A 22,352-nucleotide genomic window follows, 5' to 3' on the forward strand; every position below is an offset into this window, starting at 1 on the left:
AAACAGCCAGCTACATTCACACCATCATGTTTTTTAAAGCCTGTGCATCAACCTCTCACAAGTTCTTGTCTCCATACTTGGAGGAAGCCCGGACAGGTCCCTGTGTTTGCCCGTGTCCCAGAGGGATACTGCTCTGAGATCCCACGCATGTGCTCTGCCCCCCAGAATAGACTCTGTGTTCACAGAATTCTCCTTAGAAATAGAACCTTATGTTCTTCATGTGCTCAAACATGTGGCTCCTTTCCTGGGAGCCTTTTTTGGCCCGTTCATATTACTGCTGAACCACCGCATCTTCTGATCTGGCACCAGCAGGTGACATCTGTGTGGCTCATGGCCTGTGCCCCCCTCTCTGAGCCATCAAGTTCACACCTTCTCCCCCGACCACGTGCCATTTCTCGGTTAATTTTCCTACACGTGATGTGAAAATAGAGCACCCTTTCTACCCGACCACTGAAACAGTTTTTCCTCCATGTTATGTACAAACTGCAAGACTATACCTGTAGCATTTTTATGTCTCAGCTCTTCCTTGCTTTGGTTGCATTTTGAATAAAAATAATCCTTAAAAAGCAACAATAATTGTATTTTAAAAACATACGCCTAGGATACTTTATGACTAGGATGTTCAAACTTACTCTAGCGTCATTTCTAGTACGCCGTGGGTTATTTCTGCTTCTGACTTTCAACAGAGATACATACCATGCAGCTCAAAGCATCAACAGCAGTAAATTTAAAGCCACATGAATTGCCTTCATAAAACTTTAAACTTACTATGTAAATGAACTGTACTTTCAACGACAGCAACACTTTGACCATTACAGCCATTTTTTTGCTCTGCCTTACCCTCCTCTTTGCATTTCTCTCTCCAGAGAAGATTATCTTCAGCCAGAATTCTCCAGTAACGACATGTCTGGGCTGCCTGCAGAAGGTCCCTGGGTTCCAGGAATGACAGCACATACAGTGCCAGCTGTAAAAAAGAAAAAGAAAGTGTATTTCCTGCATTGCTTTTGAAAGGAAAAGTAAAGTAACTCCAAGTATTATCACACCTCAGGGGCTGAAACACAGAAAACTGAAACAGGAAGTTATTAAACAATCTCAGAAACGTAACAGAGCTACGGTTTATTCCAGTGAGAACGTGAAAGTAGAACAATCATTCTAAGTAACTACATCCATACAGATCACACCAGAAATTAATCTCGTATTTGCAAGAAGTAGTTGTCAGCTGAAATCGTTATCTTTTTTTAAAATGCAATCCATGTCACTTTAACCATGACTAAAATAATTGTGTCTATGTCATCTTAGCTAACAAGTACAGGAAAAGTTATTTGGAGAGTTTAACTATAAAGTACAACAGTCACCACATGAGCAAACAGGAAAGTATGTTGTGATGAGTAACGTCCCTCAGTAAACCAAACCGCAGGAGAAGTAAATGCTGTGTGCACCTGAGTTCAAAGCCCTCGGCAGCTGCAGGAAACGCAGCGATGGCATCGCTCATTTTCCCACTAGAAGGCAACCCCTAAGCGGCGTTCCAGGCAGCTTTACGGACTGGGATGCAAAAGGATTGAAATAGGGAACTTTGATACTGTACACTGCACGTTACCAAAAACATACGGGAAATCCCAATGAGCACCAGAAGACAAACAGAGATGAACTTTTCCATGTGACAAAATGAAAGGTTATTGGGAGAATTCAGACCTCAGCTGAGTGAGCTAAGCCCGTACAACAACCACAATAAACCCCCGCAAATCTCCACAAATACCTTCAGATGTACCAAAGTCTCCAACAGGGACAGCGGCATCTAAAACACAACCCAAAATGCAGGGACAGCTATCACTAGGGGTAGGATGACCAAGTACAGCTTTTGTACTTGACAGCAACAACGTATCTCCCCAAGTCATGGAAAATAAAAAGTGTTAAGATGCAGGAAAAGCCCCTTCCATAGCTAAAAAAGAACAAATGTTCTGCAGAAAGAACAATATTGGTAATGAGTGATGCAGAGAACTACTTACAGGCTGGAACAGTGGCGTCACTGTCAGTAACTAATAGGATGCAAAAGCTGTCAGGGAAATGAGATCATCCACTTTTACTTCTGCTTGACGTATCTTCTCGTGTTTAGGCTTTTTTATTGAATTTTGAGCTGAAGTTATGACGTATAGATATAGAATCTGCCCGTCAAAGCAGCACAGACTGAAATTCAGTAAGGAAGTCATAACCGTAGGCTGTTGACCTCAGCACATTTTTTACCTTGTTATGGGAGAAACGTTTCCTTTCAGTAACATAGACCAGCCTGTGACTGAGCAGGAAATAAAAATTCAATACGCCAGAACTGTTTGCATTTTGACTGCACACACACACACCTCGTTTGCAAGTCATCACCTGCAGCTCACGTCGAGCACGCAGTGCTCCACGTTTAAGGGACCCGTGTCTTAAGCTGCACATTAGACCCCGCAGGCACCCCAGGCCAGAAAGCCGGAGCCTTCTGTCCCTACACAGGGGGCCAGCGTCCAGGATCTGGCGTAGGCCGCTTTGCTTGCAACAACTGTACTCATCCTTTCAGACTGTCTTAATTCCTGGTGTGTAAAATTATTTAATAAGTGCTGTTTGCTCACACACATCAGGTAGCCCTGCACGCAGCAAGACTCACCTCTGAAAGAGATCCTTTCCATTTTTGCTGGATGATCCTTCACTGACAGCAGAGTTTGTTTAAATATCACTTGTCCCATCTATACAGATATGGACGCTTGCTAAGATGGTGTGAATTAAAACCTGCGAGCCAACCGATTCTAAAACAGGTTACATATGGGTGACATTTATTTTAGACTATATTTATCCACATAGTCTTCAAGGGTCAACACAGCCCACAGTTGACTTTGAGATTAGCGGTGCACAGAAGATGACGTCCCTTTGTCTTAGCTCATGGATCTGGTTATAAGAAAACTTCAGGTAGCAAAGATCTGACCTTTGACTCAACTGTATCTCGGACCACTCTATGCTGTAGTGTTAACAGTACCCGACAATACGCAGTCCCTCGCCTTTTTCTTAACTCACACACCCAGCACCAACAAAACTCGGGTGGCTGATTTCAGCAAAACTCCTAGTCTGCTGGTTTCTAGACCTGGGTTTCACAAACAAGTAATTTCAATAATTATTTCTAAAGTCTCAGCAAGAAAACAGAGGAGTATTCATTTTAGATTAATTGTTTGACTGCATGCTTCCTCAGGAGGAAAGCAAACATTTTCTTGATTATTCAGCTATTAACTTACTGTCTTTGCATTGCTGAAAATGTTTTTGAAGAAAAGCCCTCCCGTCCAAATCATCTTCTTGTTCTGGTTAGGTAATACACTCACGGCTTGCATCCAGCAGCACTGGAGATGCTGCAGATGTTAATGTGGAGCGACAACTCGAGAGAGTGTGTTTTCACGGGACACTGGCTTTGGCAGGGAACTCTGTTCACAGAATTACTGACCATAACGACTTGGGTTTGCCCCCAGAGCTCAGCTGGTCCCCCCCAGCTGCAGCCAGCCTGGGTAGCTGGGGACTGCACCACTCAGGAGATCTGGGTGAAGAGCGATCTTCCACAAGGAAAGGAGATGGTGGAGTTAGCTTGATGGTTTTTGGGTGTTTTTTTGTTTGTTTGTTTAACTCTGTTTATTTTGGCAACAGTGCTGGGAGTTAGGAAGCAAAAATTATCTCAGCCAGCTTCACTAGTGAAGTCAGCCTTTTGTGAAGCTAAGCAGCTGACAATATTCCGGTTTCAAGAGGCAAGAAACCTCACAAAAACCAAACAAATTAAAGTTTGCTTACGATACAGTCGAGAGACGTGAGAAAGAAAGCTCTACAGCTAAATAGCCTATCTTTTCTGTGAAGAAATTGCTAAAACTGAAATAACAACATGATCATTAGTCACAGCCCAACCAGATCACTGGTTGTACTTGAATTAGTTTTGCCACTAAATCAGGCAAAGATAACTGAGCTGTGAGGTACGGTTATCAATTCTGTAATACATTTCCAGACTTAATACATGCTGAAGTGGCAAAGTATCTTCTATCTTCCCAAAATACAAAGTTTTGCTGCCTTTCTCCGGTTCTGAACTAAGGCTGCCCTGGGCAGATTCTCTAGAAACAGGACAACCGTATAGGCAGAGGTCTCACTAAACCCTTCTCCTCCCCCAGTCCCTTTTCCATTTATGCAGACGGCTGCCACAGGAAGCGCTTTGGTAAATACTACTCTCGTGTCGTGTGCATTAAGCTCATACTCATCGAATAAATTGTTTCCAACCCTTACAACTGCTAACCAGACCAGCAGGGGAAGGGTGATGCTTCCTGACTCATGAAGATGTACAGTATGTAACAGGAAAGAAGGGTCTTGTGCATCAACGTATTCAAAAATAGGATATGTACCAGAAAAAATGCCAAGGAACAGAGATACGGGACAGTCTTCAGGTAGTAAGACCATGTCAAACACAGCAACCAAACGTTAGCTCCAGAATACCTTTTATAGAACTTGCCTTGTAAAGCGTTAGTAACTGAAAATAACTGGAGACTTACAAAGACTTCAGCCCTCATGAAAATTTTCACATGGAGAACACAGAATGCAGAAAGAAACAGACTTCCTCCCCAGTCCAAATAACAGAACAATTTCCAATTCCCTAAAATCAATCAAGGTCAGAAGTACCATTTCTAAATTAACTAAACCATATTCATTTAATTATTGTAGCAAACTGGGTTTATAGTATTTCATATCCACTCTCACGTTCCAGTTGTGAGATCGTCAAGAATTAACTCTTCTGCGGACAGCATTTAGTTACCCACGCTGAAATCCAAATCTTAGTTTCTCTTTAACCTGATACAACGTGATCTGAGTTACAGCAAAGGATTTACTGTGCGCTATCTGCTTAATTAGTGTCTGGCTTTATCCTTAGTGAGATGTGCTTTTTTGGGTTTACTTTTGGGTTTTTGGGTAGAGATTTTAGGGCTTGGTTTGTTGAAAAGAAATTCACAGATGACATTCACAAAAACCCCACCACTAAGAGCATTAAACAAAATACTTACAGAATAATGTGCAGAAAGGTCTTGCATCCAGAGGAAATTTTTGTGTGTGTGTGCCCTAACAGGATTAGTTCTCAAAAAAAAAAAAAAAAAAAAGGCAAAAAAAAAAAAGCACAATTGGCCCAATTAAGATAAAGAGATATTTTTTAAACTACTGGGATTTTGTTTAAAGGAGTAATTTGTATTTCCAGGTAGCTAAATGCCTATCAAGGGATAAAGGTATGTTACTCTGACGTGACAGTAGCCATATTTTACGGCAGCATACCAAACTGTGGCCCTCTGACACCAGTTTACATCACTACGTTGGCAGAACTCACTGCCACAATTATCACGGAAGTTTTTAAAAGGCGGCGGGTGATGCACTGCATAGTCCAGCATGAACCTGTATTTCTCACCTCTTTTGGGAGCAAGGAAATGAAGTCTCTTTGAAACTGGGGCTCTATCACTTGCATCATGTGTTTTACTTGTGTTGGTTCACAACTATCAATGAGTTCATCTAAAGCAAGTAATTTCTCTGGTCCACTCCAGCTCTGCAAGAAAAAACAAGGAAGAAACAGTAAAAACTTAGTTTAACAGACTGGTTTGGTTTCTATCAGTCAGTGCCGTTGCTTTGCCAATCAGGCAAGTTAAGTTTCCTTGTTGACCGATACACACGCGTATAAAAAGCCAGGAAGAGAAACGCTCATGTTAATTACACAAAAATGAGAAGTTAATCAACTCAAAATATTCAAAATGACTACACTGATTCATAAGCTAAGAAAGGATTTGTTATACACACACATGCAGATTAGCAACTAAATAGATAATAATATTTAATAATAATAATTAAATTAATTAAGCTTCTTTTGAAGTTGATGAAATCTACACACACATTGCTGACAATGAAGGGGTTGCAACAGAACGCGCTCCCTCTCTCTCTTTCTCCATTGTGTGTTCAAGTGAGATGGTAACTTCTAACTTTCATCTGGTAAACCAAAAACTTTAAAGGAAATGAGAGGAAAGGAAAGAAAGAAACTTTGTCTAAAAGGGTATTAGCTTACTGCCTGCTTATTACTACAGTATGTCCCTAAGTGACAATGCCGTAATTTCAGAATCCTGGCTATAAACCAACGTATATTTTTGTAAGTATCAATTTACACTTGAATAAACAGGGAATTTTGATTGGTAATTTTCTTACTTCACATTTTTACTAATGGGCACCATAAAATTTGAAGATTTTAATAAGGCACTCATCTGAGAGCATAGCAAATTAGCAGCATCATTTGCAGAAAAAAATTAATAACTGAATACACTGCACATCTGAAAAGCATGTTTTAAACTCATCTGTGCTCATCAAAGAGTTTTGATTTGTTATGTGCAAACAATTTAAAGAAAAAGATAATTTCTATAGGAAAAAACAACAGCCACCACTAACTGATTTAGCAACAGAATTAGAGCATGAATAAAGCCTTACAGAGAAAATGAGACATCACAGTTTTTGAGAGCAGATTCATATTCATATTCCTGAATGTCTTCTAGAGTGACATTTACAAGTAAATTAGCACATACAAATGATATTACAGTTATGGTAAGAGGCTAACTGAAATTAACAAAAAAAAAAAAAAAAAAAAAAAAAAAAAAGGTGAGATACCTTACAATTAAGGTTTCTGTATTAATCTGACATGTACCTCAGGACTTTTAGTACTCATGCTCTAAATTTCTGTTCTCTGGATTTGATTCTGACAATTAACTCTGGTCTCCACAACACTACAATGTTTGTATGTTGTGAAGATTCCGCAGAAGAATGAGACAGGTGAAGGAGAAGCTGGAATTTTTGGAAGCAAAGGCAAAGCAGATAACTCCCGGGCTCTCCACCATGTAGAAAGCTCCCCACGTTAACCCGGGTCAGCTGCTCTTGCCCTGAGCACACCCATGGCAGACCCCGGCCAGCCTGCCCTAACAGAGGAGGGGGAGGCAGCTCCTGCGACCTGAGCCCGTCCACACGCTGCTGGCAATTGCTAAGGTGGTCCAAGCTGGCAAGAAAATATCCCCCATCCACGTGTGCATCTGTAGATCGCCACCATGAGATGAGGGCTTCCATGTCTCATACCCAATACCTCAGAATATTTAAGAGAAACAAGAATGTCTTAGCATAAATTGCTGCAGTGCTTTTATATAAAACAACTTCTATTAAATTTCTTTCAATAGAAATATTTGCATGACAGAGCAGTTCTCCATAAATCGTGCACTGAAGAACTGTTATCTCACCAACTTTCCAACTGCTGGTTGTTTCATTGACCCAGAGCTTAGCTGGTAGGGTACAAACGTTTGCGATTTTTAACCTCATTTGTCAGCTGTGTTTGAATTTAGGAGAATTAAAGAAAGGGAAAGTAATACCTGTGCTACTTCCTTGTAGTATAAATTGCCAAGGTCAGTCTACCCTTAATTTATAAAGCAGATATACATTATTCAATTAGAACAATTCAACCTGAAGAGCTTGTTTTGTTTTTTTTTTCTTGTGGCAAACATTGCTAGCAGTCATGAACATGTTATTGATGAAGAAATCCACCTTACTCTTAGACATTTCTAGTTTTAAAATATAATACAGATCTGAACAGAAAGGGGGAAGATTCAACAAGGGGAAGAGATGCTAATGAATAAAAGCAGCACCCCCTTCCATCTGCCCGTTCAGCGGTAGCGGATGGCTACAGGCAGCTTCCTAAGGCTCTTTTCAAGCAATCAGCTGCTACAAAATGTTTTCTCTCGGACGCTGTCCCCTTAGTCTTTCACTTCAGCAAACAAACCTCCAGCTACAGTCGGTAAGGGGTCTCTGAGGGAAAAGTCTGACATGAAAGACTGGGATGAAGCCTTGCCAGATGAACACAACTGTTTGCCTTAACGAAGGCAAGACTAGTAAATTACTGTTTCTGGGCCCCAGAGCTTGATCCATTTGCAAAAAACCTGCATGTAGCACATTGAGCAGAGAGGGTAAGAAATAAATTTGTGGCTTCGATGAGAAACAACAGCAAACAAATCTTGCAGAAGGAAAAAAAAAAAAAAAAAAAAAAAAGAAAAAATAAAGATGTGCCAAACAGTTTGCAAAGTTTCAAACACTGCAGATGACCGGAGACTTTCAAGACATGTGGTACAGTGTCCGGGTACCTTGGATTTCTAACAGGTGATTCCCCTTCACGTTGAAGATCCTTGTAAAAAACACACTTTATCTTTAAAATGCATTTGTTTAATTGGTTTTCCTTGCCTTCAAAACTTAAGTTTTAATGTAAAATTAAAATAAAGCTTCTATTACGGGCAGGACTTCCCCTAGAAAAGGTAACTCCTGGATTCATTCACATACCCCTTGGAAAACCAGCAGGGAGTACGGATCCTGCTCTTCGAATGATCTGCGATGGCTAAACAAACCTCCCCGCTCTTCCCTCCCATCTCAGGGAGGTGTTCCTTTTCCAGCCAAGGCCCTTCGGTGGTCCGTACCATCTCCACATTCAGTAATGCAGTTCCTGCAACCACGGTGCTACCTGCCTGAAAACTACCCCTTCCTTTCCCCCTTTGCTATTATGTTTAAATGTCTTTCCCTTCTTTCTCAGGCACGCAAACCAGCTTTATAATCAACGTAAATGACACCTTTGCTACTTCTACAACATCCACCTCATCCCTCCTGCCTGGCTGGCCACCTGTCCTTTTATCATCTTCCATTTCTGCACCTCTACTCCTCCATGACCTACGTGTTTGTATTGCACAGCTCTCATCTGCCAGCTCCGATTTGTACAATTACAGTTTGCAGAAACTACATCCTTTTTCTATCATCGGTATATTTAGGACACCTATGATAAATTTCAGGGTGCTGTTCCCCATTACCGAGTTCTGTTAATGGAGGGCTCTCATTACAGAGACCTGCAGGAAGGGCTCTTCTGGAGCTTGCTTCTGTCTGACTCTTGGACCAGTTACCAAGAACCCTGCCATCTTCCACCTCACAGGTATCTCGGCCTGGATAGAAACAGCACAGAAGCAAAATCCACCAAAACAAACACCGTCTACATCAGCAAGTGGTTGGTCACAACAGGAGGGCTTTGGGAGCGGCTGGTGCCGAAGCCCCCACATTAACCCATCTCCATGGCCCAGTCTGGGCCCCTGGGTGATGTGAACCTGACTAGAGGAGCAGGGGCTGGTTTGGACCCTTAGGTCCTCACTATGGTTCGACAACGTAAGAGTTTCTTCTGAAAGGAGCCTGGTTTGCATGGATCAAAACTGCCCTGAGACCCAAACCAACAGGCAATAAGCGGGGATGATCAGGAGATCTGCTCTGAGTCTCTACAATTCCTTTGAAACACACTGGTAACGGTGACCGAGCCAGAAGGGGTGTGCAGCTGTAGCCTGGATCCCTCCCATTCTTTGTGTAGGGGTTGGATGGAACCACCAAACCCCTGACCTGGTCCCACCACAAGATACAGAGCAGAAAATGCTGCAGTGCTGGTCAAGATACAATCTTTACTGCCCGCTTCACGTAAGAGGTGGACTACTCTGTCACACATTTATGTATTCATGAGCATCTACGGAAGAGTAAGAAATGGAGAACGGTAAGTAATTTGAATTTAGGTGGCTTAGCCAACTACTTATGTAAAAGCAGGGAACAGTACTCTTGCCAGCCAGAAATGACAAAAGCATTTTGGACACTATCTAAACTGCTGAGAAAAATAACCTTCCAATTTTAGGTAAAATAATAGCATTCACTAGTGACTCAAAGTGATTGCCTATAATTACTGTGTATGGAACAACTTTTCAACATCAATATTCCAAGAAAATGCAAATCTTTTATCACATTACTTAAATAAACTGTAAGTACGTGAAGTAGGAAAAATTAAGAGAGTACTTAGTAATTCTTAAAGCAGTACCATCTCTGACTGAACTTAGCATGCAGGCAATTTTCTTTTCCTTATGACAAACAATTGATGACTTAAAAAATATATTCTGCTTCCAATAAAGTAAAATTTCTTCTAGAAGAAGATATCTTGTAAAGATACACTTGGGCACCGAGTTTTAAAAATCTCATAGTAGATATTAAAAGGACCTGAAGCCAAGAGCCACTGCAAAACAGAAAAAATAAATAGGCCTTTAAGAAATTAAATGGTTTGAACCCATTAAAAAGCTTTTCTATTTTTCTTTCCAGGCTAACATTTCACTGAAATCAATATATATCTTCATTTTTAAAGGGAAAGTGCAGCCGTTTCTCCTTTCTGCATTAGTTTTTTGTCACTTTCAAACTAAAAGGCTTAGACCAACTATACAACATAACAGCAGGAGTAACATATAAATTTAAAGAAACCCAACCTTAAAGGCCATCTTAAGTTTTCTTAACGTTTGAAGAGTGGTCTTCCAATTAATTTGAAAAGAAAACTTAGCAGAACCACTGGAGGCCAACGTACAGGTGTGAGACCTCAGACAAACTGGGCATCACTTGCTGCTGCCAGCTTCTATGGCAAAGGGCAGTTCTACTTGAAAGAGAAAACGTGTGTCCAGCTAACACGCTCACGGAAATTTCGCTTTAAGACTAACTGGAAATGCATTTCTGTATAAAACAAGATCGTGCTATGAAGCAGGCTTAGGAGGCATACAGTACGTAAAGGAGAAAGCTCTCCCATTTGTTTCTGTGTAGGAAAAACCTTGTGCTGCAAGAACGATGCTACACGTGTCATTTGATCCTGCCCTTGGGCAGAGCTAGCTCCCCTCACTTCAAGAATGTGCTTTTATCATTTGACTGTTTCAGACTTGCCCCTTTCATAAAACTCACATGGAAAATAAGCACACAGAAAAGGAGGTGGCTTGGCATTAGCCAAGGAGATGCAACATTGAGATACAGCTACATGACTCGGAAAGCTTTTGGTTCTAAAATAAGGGACTCCCTTTTGTGAATACAATAAATACTACCAGTGACAGAAGTGATCAATAAGTGCTACTCAACGATCTCCAGTTACGCCAGAGAGGCCTCTCTCTCTTGTCAAGAGGACAGATCAGCATTTAGTACAGCAAAAAAGTATTTTGAGAAGTCAGAAGTCTCTAATGATGCATTTATTAAAGTGTGGTTTCTACATTACTAACCCCAAATCTTGGACCCCAAAACAATAACTACAGGCAAAATTGCATGGGCTTACAGGCTTTTCCTTATCCTGGCCAAGCAGCCAACAGTATTGCTTTTACTGTCAAGCACGTCTGCGCCACTGTATCAAACGCTTCAGCCTTCCATAACCTTTTTTTAAAAATATGTGACTATTAATAACTAGCAATCTTATGTGAGAAACCACGCATTGTACGTTGTAGTTAACAAACCAGCTTTTGCTAGTACAAAGGCTTTAACACTACAAAATGTTAAGATACAATGCAGTATTGTGTTATCATATGTACAAAGTACCACTCAAATATGGTTCTTAAGGGTTAAAAAACCCTATTTCTATGAATATAGATACATCATAATAATTAAACGTGAGTATTTTTAAGAAACTGAATGCTGTGTACGAGAATATCTTAATTCCAAACTTCCACTGTTTTAAGCACATTATAAATGTGTAAAAATAACGAGGGAAGGAGTTCTACATTATCAATTTAATATTCAGAACTGACAGTGATTGAGATCAATGGTATTATGTAGCAGCATGAATCAAGCCAAAAGCACGCTTCTGCCTGCAAAGCTGGGTGCTCACTACTCTGTCTGCAATATTGTTCTTCTGTCTTTGCCTGCTGCAGTAATAGAAACAATGCCTATACTAGTTACATGCTCCTTTGGAAAATGTTTTCAGAAGTAACAGTTGATTAATCAAGGTAGGAAGACATAGTATTTCCGTTCTGCAGTCACTGACTAGGACCCATCCCTACTTCTTAAAAATACAGAGCAAAACGGTGCAGTAAAGAGATCTCCACGCTACAGGTTATGCACAGCAGCAGAGGCCTGCTCCAAACTGTTGGCATTAATGTACACAAAACTGGTTTAGGTGCTACCGGGTTGGTGTCCATACCGATTTCAGTTTTGACCTGTGCAAGTGATGCACAGCACTGTCCTTCACACCTTTGCTTCGGTCAGATGAAGTTTTGGGCATTGCTGAAGGCTGTTGGGGAGACACAGCAAGCCTCTTTCCCCCTCCCTTCAGCTGTGTACACACGTACTGGCTGACATTGCATTCAGTACACAAAGATCAGTAAAAATACACATTTGAGTCTCCCTTTAATCCATCTTTGCTAAACTTTTCTTTCTATTCTTAGAAGACAGCAGACTCATGAAAAATTTAGTGTTATACCTGCACTGAGGCAAAACATGCACTAAAGCTCACTAGTCCCCAGGTGAAAACATCCCAAGTTAGCTCGAGGCCATGGAGGCAGCTGTTACATGTTGGACAGAATTTGTAGAAAATGTGAAAGCATCAAACAGGAAGGGTTATTTTACCAAGAAACCCAAGAAGCCAGTTATTTTTTGTGAACCTTTACACCAAGCAGCTGAAACGGAGAACAACAATTCCTTAAAGCCGATGCCCATTTGTTTTTGCAACAGTACACAAAAATCGATGACATTCTGGGAGGTATAAGGAGGACCGCCTTCTACTGAAGCAACCTCTTCCTTCAGTTGTGGAGGCAAGCTGCTTCAGATGTTTATTTCTCTAAGCACTGGTTACCTGAAACATTTTCAGCCATTCCTGAAGGCCCGTTGGTGGCTGCACAGATGTAATGCGGCGACGCTGCTGTCCCTGGCCATTGGCCGCCCTCAGGTCCCCAAAAGTAGTAGGTGTGGCAGAGCATGGCACCAGCCCCGTAGTACTATGATACAAATAAAAAGCGCGTCACATGTAAAACATGAAGGAACATTTACAAGTCCATTGCAGAACGAAAAATCTAGTACAGAATTTGCAACCAGTACTTCAACTCTTTAACTTCATGCAAAAGCAGTAACATGAGAAACTGTTCTGCTGGTTGCTCAAGAGGTCACTTCCCCCACTTTCATAAATCTGCCTGCTTCTACCACTACGGTACCAATCCTCCAGCTAGGGGGGAAAATGGGGATCACCTTTCAAAGCTGAAAAATTACCACTCTGTTAATTGGCCGGCAGGTTGTCTTTATATAAAGAGGCAGGTTTATATATTCCTTTCCTTGCCAGAGTTATTTCCTTTCCTTCTGGGCTGCATTTGTGCCTCCTGACCGGTCATGGAGGAAGCCAGAGCTCAGAGTCTCACCTGTACGTGAAACGTGCTAGTGCTGCTTCATCGCCAAACAGAAAAAAAAAACGTATCTATTTTTAGCCCTTAATATGTTTTGTTGACAAAGAGCTAGTAATCTAAAGCAGTTCTAGTGGCTTAGTGGTTCGGAACTGGGCTTCGAAATACTCCATACAGTCTTTTAAAGTTTGAATGTTGATGGAGTGACACAGGAATTAAAGGTGAGAGGGAAAAGGAGCCAAAGGTGCCCCCTGAATTACAGTTTTATTTTTTCACTCTGACAAGTTAAAAACCGGCTCATTCATATGGGATGGAGCTTTTAAAAGAGCAGGGATTAAGCTGCTATTGTAGGATTCTAAAGAAATACAGCTGACTGGGTTTTCTTTATTTTTATGTAATGTAAAGTACTTCATTCACAGAATATCCAAGTTGTATTCCCTAGCAGGAAATTTGGAACTCCAGTAGTGTTTGCACAAGCATGAGAAATTTAAATACAGTGTGGAACTCCAAAAAACCCTTTGCTTTTGTGAGTTTTTTAGTAGGTATGAGCTCCAGGGTTTAACTGACTTGTCAGTGGCTACAGGAATAGCTTCAAATGATGCAAGACAGGTTCATTTTCATATTTATCTCATCATACTGTACAAATATTTCACTGTACTCTTCCTTGTTCTGAAGGACAATCACAGTGTGTCCTAACATTTACCCAAACCGGTAAAGAAAAGTAAAGATTGGTTTGATGGGCTTATTTTTAACTGTTAATTTTACTGAGTAGTAACAGAAACAGAAGCCAATATAAAAACAATGTTTCACAGATGAAAGATTCTCTTAATGACATTAATTTACTGGCTTTACCTGTTATATGCAAAGACAGTTCATCAGGCCTGCAACTTTAAAGAGTGTCTTATCCGAGGGAAAATGGAAACAAGCAGGCACAAGAACTGCATCATTTGCCTAATTGTTTAAATAAAGTCAAACAGTTTAAAAGAGAGAGGATCGGATGTTATTTAAGGATCCGTTTATGCCGATAATGACTCCAAATCCAAGCAATGTCAATGGTATTTTAAAAATAAAATCTGGTTTTACAGATTTACTCATTCTCATCGCCTGTGCAGAGATCCAGCAGAAGGCCTAGCACCGATGGTCCAAAATAAGGCTCTTAACGTTGGCTTACACCGAGTCTGAGCAATACGTAGCTTTGAGCCTGTCCCAGCAGAACAGGTTGCACTTCAGTTTCTCCTGCTGTAAACTGGTTCTCAGTCAAAAACAGTTATTCAAAACAGGAACCTCTTTCCTTTGACCTGAGATTAAACCCCAAGGTTTTTGTTCATGCTTTATTTTTCCTGTGTGTTTTGATTCCCCTGAAACAGCCAGTCAGGTTTCCGTGGAAGATGGAGTCCAGCGGTTCCCCCGAACCCGACAGACACGCTTGATGAAAAGCGTTAACTTTCTTTGTTGCCGAACTGTTTGCTCTTACGAGAGCGCAGAGAATGGTGTGTCACCCAAAGAACTGGTGGCCAACAAGAGTGTTCTTCCATTAAGTCTGATTTAGGAACCCAGAGAAGCTACCAGCTGGAGGCTTGAGAGAGATATGGAAGCTGCAACACGTGCTTCTCTGCAACGAGACATCGCCCCTCCTTCTCTACTACAACATTTACACATCTGAAAAGCAACCCTGGCACCCGTCTCCCCACATTGTCCTAGCTCCTCCCTCGTCACCTGATAAACCTCTGCAAGGAAGGGAAATACAATATAAATTACTTTTGACAGAGCCATTAGCGACTGAACGCTACTATAGGGTGTTCACAAGGAGTTACACCCCCAGACAACTTTGGGAGGCGAGTGCAATGCTTGTGGGAGGGCCGATATTTCTAACGGGAAAAACATCAAGTGGTACAAATTCAAAGAGGAAGGGAAGCAGCGTGACACGCGAGCACAATTGTTATGGCAACTATACAGTACGAACTGCAGTTGGGAGGCGTGCAGCCAGGGCCTCACCCTACCGCTGCCTTCACATTTAGGAGTGCTTTACTCTACAAAGCATCTGACCGGAACAGCAGCAGTTACTTCTGTGAGCCGGTACCATTTCGGAGTAGTAAGAAAGCAGACTAGAGCCCGTAATACTTTGGTTTGTGGGTAACAGATACGTGCGTGTTCTGTTAAGATCAGATGGTCTGCTCTGCCTACAGAAATTTCCATTCCCTCGTTCCTGTTACCATAGCGAAGTGATACATTTGATCACAGTTTGTAATAGTCTTAGGGTTTATCATTATGTCCCTTTTTCAAAATCTGATTGATTTTATTCCCAGGAAGGCTTCAGCCCTCAAAAAGTCTCTAAGTAAATGGGCATGCTATATTTAGCATGAAATACAAACCTCAACTGAAGAAATGCAAGTCTGGCTACTTCATTAAAACTCATCTTCAGTTCACACAATTTACATCAGCTGAGCAATATACAAATGCTAATACCACCCCTTCTTTGCTTTACAGCGCTTTAACATTGAGAGGAGCCATGAATCAGGCTTAGCAGTTGGAAAGGCGGGATTTACACAAGAATTGGGATCCAGTGATCTGTTACTGTGTATAATTACCTTGTGTATTCTGAGACTTTGCAGGGTTTCTTTCCCAGAGAGAAAGAACGGACCTCGGAGCCATGGTCCAACTTTCTCTTCATCTGCAAGGTGAGGGAAAAAGAGTAACAACAGGGATTTAGTTACATGACCAGCCTTATGTACGCGTACTTCTGTAACAATAATCCATTTTTACCTTTCACTTTAACGTGGAATTTCAACAAAGTTGACAACACTCACAAGTTGACATAAAGCAGCACTTGACTTTCTAGCTTCAACAATATTTGATAGACATGTGATATGGTGCATGTACATATTATTGCTGTTTTAGGGTCCACAATCTATTGGAATGCCATTCTTTTCATTACCAAATTTCAAACGCGGAAAAAACTCGCAGAACTCTGCGTTGGTTTATTTACTAAGCTGCTTTCCCTCTACTCTCCTGGGAGGGGAGGGAAAGAACTAAACCAACCAAACCTCTTCATTGTTTGTGTTCAGGTTCCTTGCTAAGCCTCTCAGGACTCTCACGGAAATGGTTAAAATTGTAGGTAGCCTGCCTGCATTATAAACCAAATATTCATATTAGAGTCTAATAAAAAAAAAGAGTAATTAAAATATATTTTTTCTTTTGTTTACCCTTTTATTTTAAAGTTGTACATTGAAAACATTTATAAAACTGCAGTAAAACTGACTGACAGATTAACTGACACTTTTACAAGAAGGGTAAGGATGAAAAACACTACACCTCAAGTCCTAAACGTCACCTGCAATTAGGTATGATCAAAACCAAATAATGAGCAGGGCAGCTGCTACAAGGGGAAGCCAGTCTACAAAAATTACCAAAGAGATGGAAAGCAGTGAAAACTGTATTTATCCACTCAGACGAATAAAGATTACTTTCTACATATTTGGGTAATCTTTAACCCCAGGCTTTTGGATCCAGTGAAACACATGTATGCCAAACACAATATCTTGAGCTTTTTGTTGGTTTTCCTTTTTTAAGACATGATACACCAGAGCACTTCAGCCAGCAGAAGAATGCTTATGCTGTTTACAACTGTGAGCTGCAAAATACATGAACTACCTGCATTACAATTCAGGCTTTAGTTTAACTATTTACTCCTTTATTTAAAAAAAATATCACATTTAAGACAATGGTTTAAAAGTTGGCATCTTTCTTACGTGACTGATTTGATCTTTTTTAATGTTACGTTATAACATTGTTATTTAAGCATTTCCTGTATCACTCTACCTATCTAAAAAGAGAACACCACAAAACCCCAGGAATCTCTAAAGCTTATAGTCCATATACTTTTGTTGTGGTTTGGGTGGGTGGGTTTTTTCGTTTGGTGTTTTTTTGTTGTTTTGGTTTTGGTTTTTTGGTTTTCTTTTTTACTTTTCAAATACCTTTATGGCCTTCCCCCAAAACAGTCACTGAAGATCTTGTGTTTTGCTTCTATAGTGATTGCAAAGGAAAAGCGAACGGAGATTAACTAGTCTCGTTTTGACAGCAACGGCTACGAGGCAACCCAAAGAGCTTGCCTTGTAGCCGTGTTTCCTTGCTCCTGCCTCACGCGGGACGCTCCCCAGCAGCATCTCACCAGAGCAGCATTCAGCCAGGAGCGCCCCGAGCGCCGCCGAACCACCACCCTCACCCCTGCCGCTTCCCCACGCCCCGGGAGGAGCAGCCCCCTGTGCCCCTCCCCCCATGAAAACCAGTTGTAAGCATCACTGGAAAATAACGGGTACCATCTTTTATCGCTGTGCTAGGCAGGCAAAGCATCAAAATTACTGGAAGCGTAAGGAAGATGTTTGAACATAAATCTCAATATTTGATGATAGACTTTTCAGAAAGGATTCTTCTTGATAAAGGGAAAATTTTATTTATTTCCAGTTTGCCTTTCTGAGAGGTTACCATCATCATCACCATCACCACCGTATTCCTCTTCTGCTTCCCATGAGAGGGAGATGCAGTCTTCCCAAAGCACACCTTGAAAATTAGGAGTACGAAGCCTGCAGCAACACAAGCTGCTACAGTAATTTACTCTTTTGCATTAGCAAGGAAAACAGTATGCAGATTTCTGTTCCGTTGCCTAATAGTGATTTCACCCAGTTCTTCTGGTTGTTTTTTGATTTTTTTTTTTCAGGTATTTTAGGGAACTTTCTCCCGGGGTCCACCACACCGACAGGCTTTCAGCATCTCAGAAGGTGCCAAGTAAATACACGGTCAAAAAACGTCATTTAAACATACGAAGAAGATAAAACTTTCTCTAGTGACAAGATTTTTAAACGTCGGTAAGGGATCTGTGTAACCGAAAAACAGAAACCGCCGAGCAAACATCCCCATCAATATTTAATCTGTCGCTAGGAGAACACAACTCCTCCAGACGACGTTTGTTTGTCGAAATAACTGAGATTGCAGTATATATAAAAAAAAATTAAAGGGGGGGTGTGGGGTGTGGGGGGGGGCGGCAAACTGTATTCCGCATCGCCGCCCGCCACCCAGCGCCCTCCCGGCAGCACACTGCAGCGGCAGCCCCGCGGACCCCGGCCCCCCCCGCCCCCCCTGTGTTCCCCCCCCCTCCGCGGGGGCGCAGCCGGGCGCGGGGGGCGCCCACTCACTTTGTAGAAGATCATCTTGAGGGTGCCGTAGAAGCCCATGGTGTCGGCGCGCTTCCCCTTGCGCGGCTGCGGCGCGCCGCGGGCCCGGCGGCCGGGCAGGCGCTGGCAGTACAGCCCCTTCTCCGGCAGGTAGGTCACCGCCTCCCGCGCCGACATGCTCGGGCACGGCGGGCGGCGGCGGCGCGGCTCGGCCCGGCTCGCCTCGGCCCTGCCCTGCCTGCGCCGTGCGGAGCCCCGCTGCCCCTGCCCGCCCGGCTCCCCCTGCCCGCCCCTGCGCCCGCCCCCCGCCTCTCCCCGCCTCCCCCCGCGCCCGCCCCGTCCCTCCCTCCCCGCCCGCCTCCGCAGCGGCGGCGCGGCACTGCGGGCTGGGCAGCCCCCGGGCAGCCCCCTCCCCGGCAGCGCGGCCAGGGCGGGGGGCACAGCGCGGCGGGCACAGCGCGGCGGGGGCCGGGGCCGTTCCCTGCCCCCCCCCCTCCCCCAACCGCCCAGCGGCCGCGGCCCCCCGAGCCTCGCTCGCCACCCCTCCCCCTCCCCCGCGCCACACGCTTCACGGTCCCGCAAGCGGGAGCAAAACAAGCTCATTTCCACTAATTATCATTACACCGGCGCCCGCGGCCAGCCGGGCCGGACCCGCACGTGACCGCATTCCGCGGACGGGCGCGAACGAGTCCTCCGGCCGCGCGGTTTCTCTCGGAATCGGCTGAAATCCGCCACCACAGCCCTGCCGGGGCAGGCACCCTCGCTGGGCTGAACAACAGCGCGCCCGGGCTCCGAGGGCCGGGGGTCCCGGAGCCCCGAACCCGGCCCTGGCGCGGTACACGGTAACGTACGGCTGCCCGGCCCGGCCGCGGGGAGCTGCGGAGGCAGGAGCGGGGCCCGGGCTTCCCCCCGAGGCGGGCACACCCCCCGCACAGCTGGGGCAGCCCCCCCCCGCCCCCGCTCAAGGCAGCCCGCAGGTGGCACCAGGCTCCTAGCCGGGTTGCAGCCCTAGGTGCCCCCGCCCGTTCCCCCAGCGGCACGGCAAGCCCTGGGGGTCGCTGCTCCCGAACGCTCCCCGGTCATCCCCTACCCCGCGCACATCAACAAATCTGCTCCGTTCACCCTGACGGTTCGATTCAAGGGCACTGAAGTTCCTGACGTACGGTTGGGCTCCCAGACTGATACCTGCAACACGCACAGCAGCTAGGCAGCTTTTCCTATTTTTTTTTTTTTTCAGTTTCTATACAGACAACTCAAACAAGAGACTCCAGCTTCTGCAGTTTTCCGTTGTTTTCCCGCCCGCCAAGTTCTCTGTCCAAGTTCAGAGCAGAGCGTACCCACAGCACGACCCGAAGCCGCAGCATCCCCTGACCATTTTCCGCAGGTGCGGTGGGTGCTGGGCAGCCCTCCAGACCGATGCACTCACGCAGAAGCAAACTCATAGTCAGTGCCTGTTGACCTGAGGGGAAACCATCTTTATCTTGCAAAATAGTACAAGAAAAGTAGAAAAACCCATGCAGCTGAAGGAGTGGAATTGCTTTCCCCACAACCTTCAGTACTTAAAAAAAAAACCTCTCACATGTATTAGTACTTTAGCACGCCAGGTGTTAGCACACTAAGGTACAGCAAAATCACTACCCCCACAGCACACAGGATCCTGCTTCTACATGGTTTTACGTATCTCCCATCCAACACTGAGTCCTTGTAGTCTTTTTCTACTGAAAATGGTTCTGCCCATCACATCTTGGCATTTATGCCATTATCCATTAAACTGCAGTGCTGTATATTTTATGAGAACAAAATGGTCTTGAGTTGACTTCATACCTCAGATATGAACAGAGCTGTACATATCCCAGGAGACTATTACTGTCTTCCTTTGCTAGCACATCACATGCAAAGGGGAAGGAAAAAACCCCATAGGCTGCATATACACATTAAATAATCACAGGAAGCGAATTAATACCCAAATCATCAGGGTAAGAAAGAATTCCAACATTACTGCTGTGGGGATTCAGAAGTACTTTCTATACATGCATGCATAATGCCCTGTAATGTTCGCAGCTATCTCTGCCCTGTGAGCGCACTTGACGCAAAGGGGGGATGGGGATGGGATGATGATGGCTACTCTTCCTCCAGCATCGCAGCAGGCACTGGCGGGAAATCCTCAGGGATCAGCCTCTCCCCCAGCCCAAAGACAAACCTAACCTGACAGCATAACTAGATTTATCTTTCGAACAAAATGTGCTTCCGAGTAAGCAGTCAATGAGTTGAATAATTAGAAATTATTATTTTCCTCTCTTTCTGAGTAGCAGTATTGCCAATTCCTTCTCTTTCGATAATGACTGGCAGATATTCTCTCATGGTAAAAAACTACCGACTTAGCTGCTAATCTCTTTGCTTCAGTCAGGACCCCAACAATCCCTTGCTAGTGGTAGAAAACTTGGTGTATCAAGTATTTATTATGCACAAAAGGTTTGGGGGTTTTCATGATTTTAGATACAGATACCACAGACAGATTTTGACATTTGAACAGTGACCATCTTTCATCTAGCAGTCTGCCTTTCTCGGAGCAAGAGACAAAAACTGCATATGGATATGGCTCTCACTTATTCAGTATTTTTCTCTAGGGTGGTACCACTTCCCATTCTCTACAAAGAATCATCGCCTCTACCTCAAATTAAGTATGATAGTCTCCGGGTAGTTGCAGGACTACTCTAGCTGGGTGTCTGTTCTCCCCCAAAACGCTGAACCACAGCCTGGGCACCCTATAGTCAGCGGTGAGGAACCCATCCACCAGAGGCTAAGGGCACCTCCTCTTAGGCTCCCACTCTAAATCTCCGTCTAGAAATGGCTTTATCTCTCTCCCTTGACCTTGAGAACTCCCCCTGTACTTGGGAAAGTTTAGTACTAGTCATGAATACACCACACTCTCAATTGTAAGAAATTGCTTAAGGCTTTGCAAACGTAGCAGGGAACTGCCCGACCTGGGAAGACAAGAGCAGGGCTGCAGGTCACGCAGCTTCACCTTGCACCTTCTCAGAAAACACAACAGTGGAGGAACAAGACTTCAACCCCTCAGATGCTTTTGAAAGCCTGACAGAAAGTAGCATGGTTTATATCTCTCCTGACATTTGCAATAATATTTATTGCAGTCACTTAATACTGTCTAAGAATACTTACCGGTATGAGGTAAATGCTCATCACAAATTAAGGTACACTAAGGAAGACCATAGTTCATAAAGCAATGTTAAGAGAAAAATCCAAAGTTGCCATGTTTCTGTCCCTATTTGATATATTCAACTTCGAAGGGTGGTTTTATTTTGTTTAAGCTGAGGATAATTTTTCAAGTTTTTAAAACCACAAAAAGCATACAATTCATGACATTTAGAAAAACGTCTACACCAAAATTACATAGTTTACAGTGGACACAAGTCCAATCTTATTTCCCGTCAGTACTGCCAGCTCTTAATTAATAAAAATTCACACCATCCAATTCTTTTCCTGTTGGCAACATTTCTAGCACCTTTACCAGTTTGTCATGTGGCATGCTGTAATTAAGACCGTCTATTACTTCTAATGAAAGACTAGAATGAATTACAGAAATCACCCGCAGAGCTATATAATCCCCAGAAGAACGGAGACTACAGTGCAACAGACCAAAGTAACAACATTTTTGGTTTTTTAGTTGGAGAAACATTTTTGAGCAGAGAGACCACAGGACGGTCTGGTTGTGGTAATGGCCAGTCAGCATTTTGGAAATGCAAAAACTGTAATTGGCATTTCACGTACACATATGTGCGTTAGGAGCATAATGGGTGCAGGAGGAACTGTGGAGCAATATGGTTTGGTATCTCCATTATTATTGGTAAATGCATCATTCAATACAGTGCCAGAAGGGATTCTGTGTACTCTGCACATTTAAGCAGACGTTTAGCAGGCTGCCTCCTTT

General features: G+C 43.4%; 1 protein-coding gene across 2 annotated transcripts in view; it reads right to left on the minus strand.

Moving 5' to 3' along the window:
- The window catches only part of FBXW7 (F-box and WD repeat domain containing 7), a 190,993-nt gene that overhangs the window by 15,016 nt on the left and 153,625 nt on the right, over positions 1-22,352 (minus strand). Inside the window, exons 1-5 of one of the 2 annotated variants that reach the window (XM_040600206.1) lie at positions 18,425-18,667; positions 15,824-15,906; positions 12,698-12,839; positions 5,441-5,575; positions 841-964 (exon numbers count right to left, since the gene is read on the minus strand). In XM_040600206.1, the coding sequence (XP_040456140.1) occupies positions 841-964; positions 5,441-5,575; positions 12,698-12,839; positions 15,824-15,906; positions 18,425-18,580 (640 nt within the window). In that variant the 5' untranslated portion in view covers positions 18,581-18,667. Of the gene's footprint in view, positions 1-840; positions 965-5,440; positions 5,576-12,697; positions 12,840-15,823; positions 15,907-18,424; positions 18,668-22,352 lie in introns of those variants that run through there. The other variant, XM_040600199.1, reaches the window with a different exon arrangement.

Source organism: Falco naumanni, chromosome 1 (genome assembly GCF_017639655.2).
Source record: "Falco naumanni isolate bFalNau1 chromosome 1, bFalNau1.pat, whole genome shotgun sequence".
Taxonomy (NCBI): domain Eukaryota; kingdom Metazoa; phylum Chordata; class Aves; order Falconiformes; family Falconidae; genus Falco; species Falco naumanni.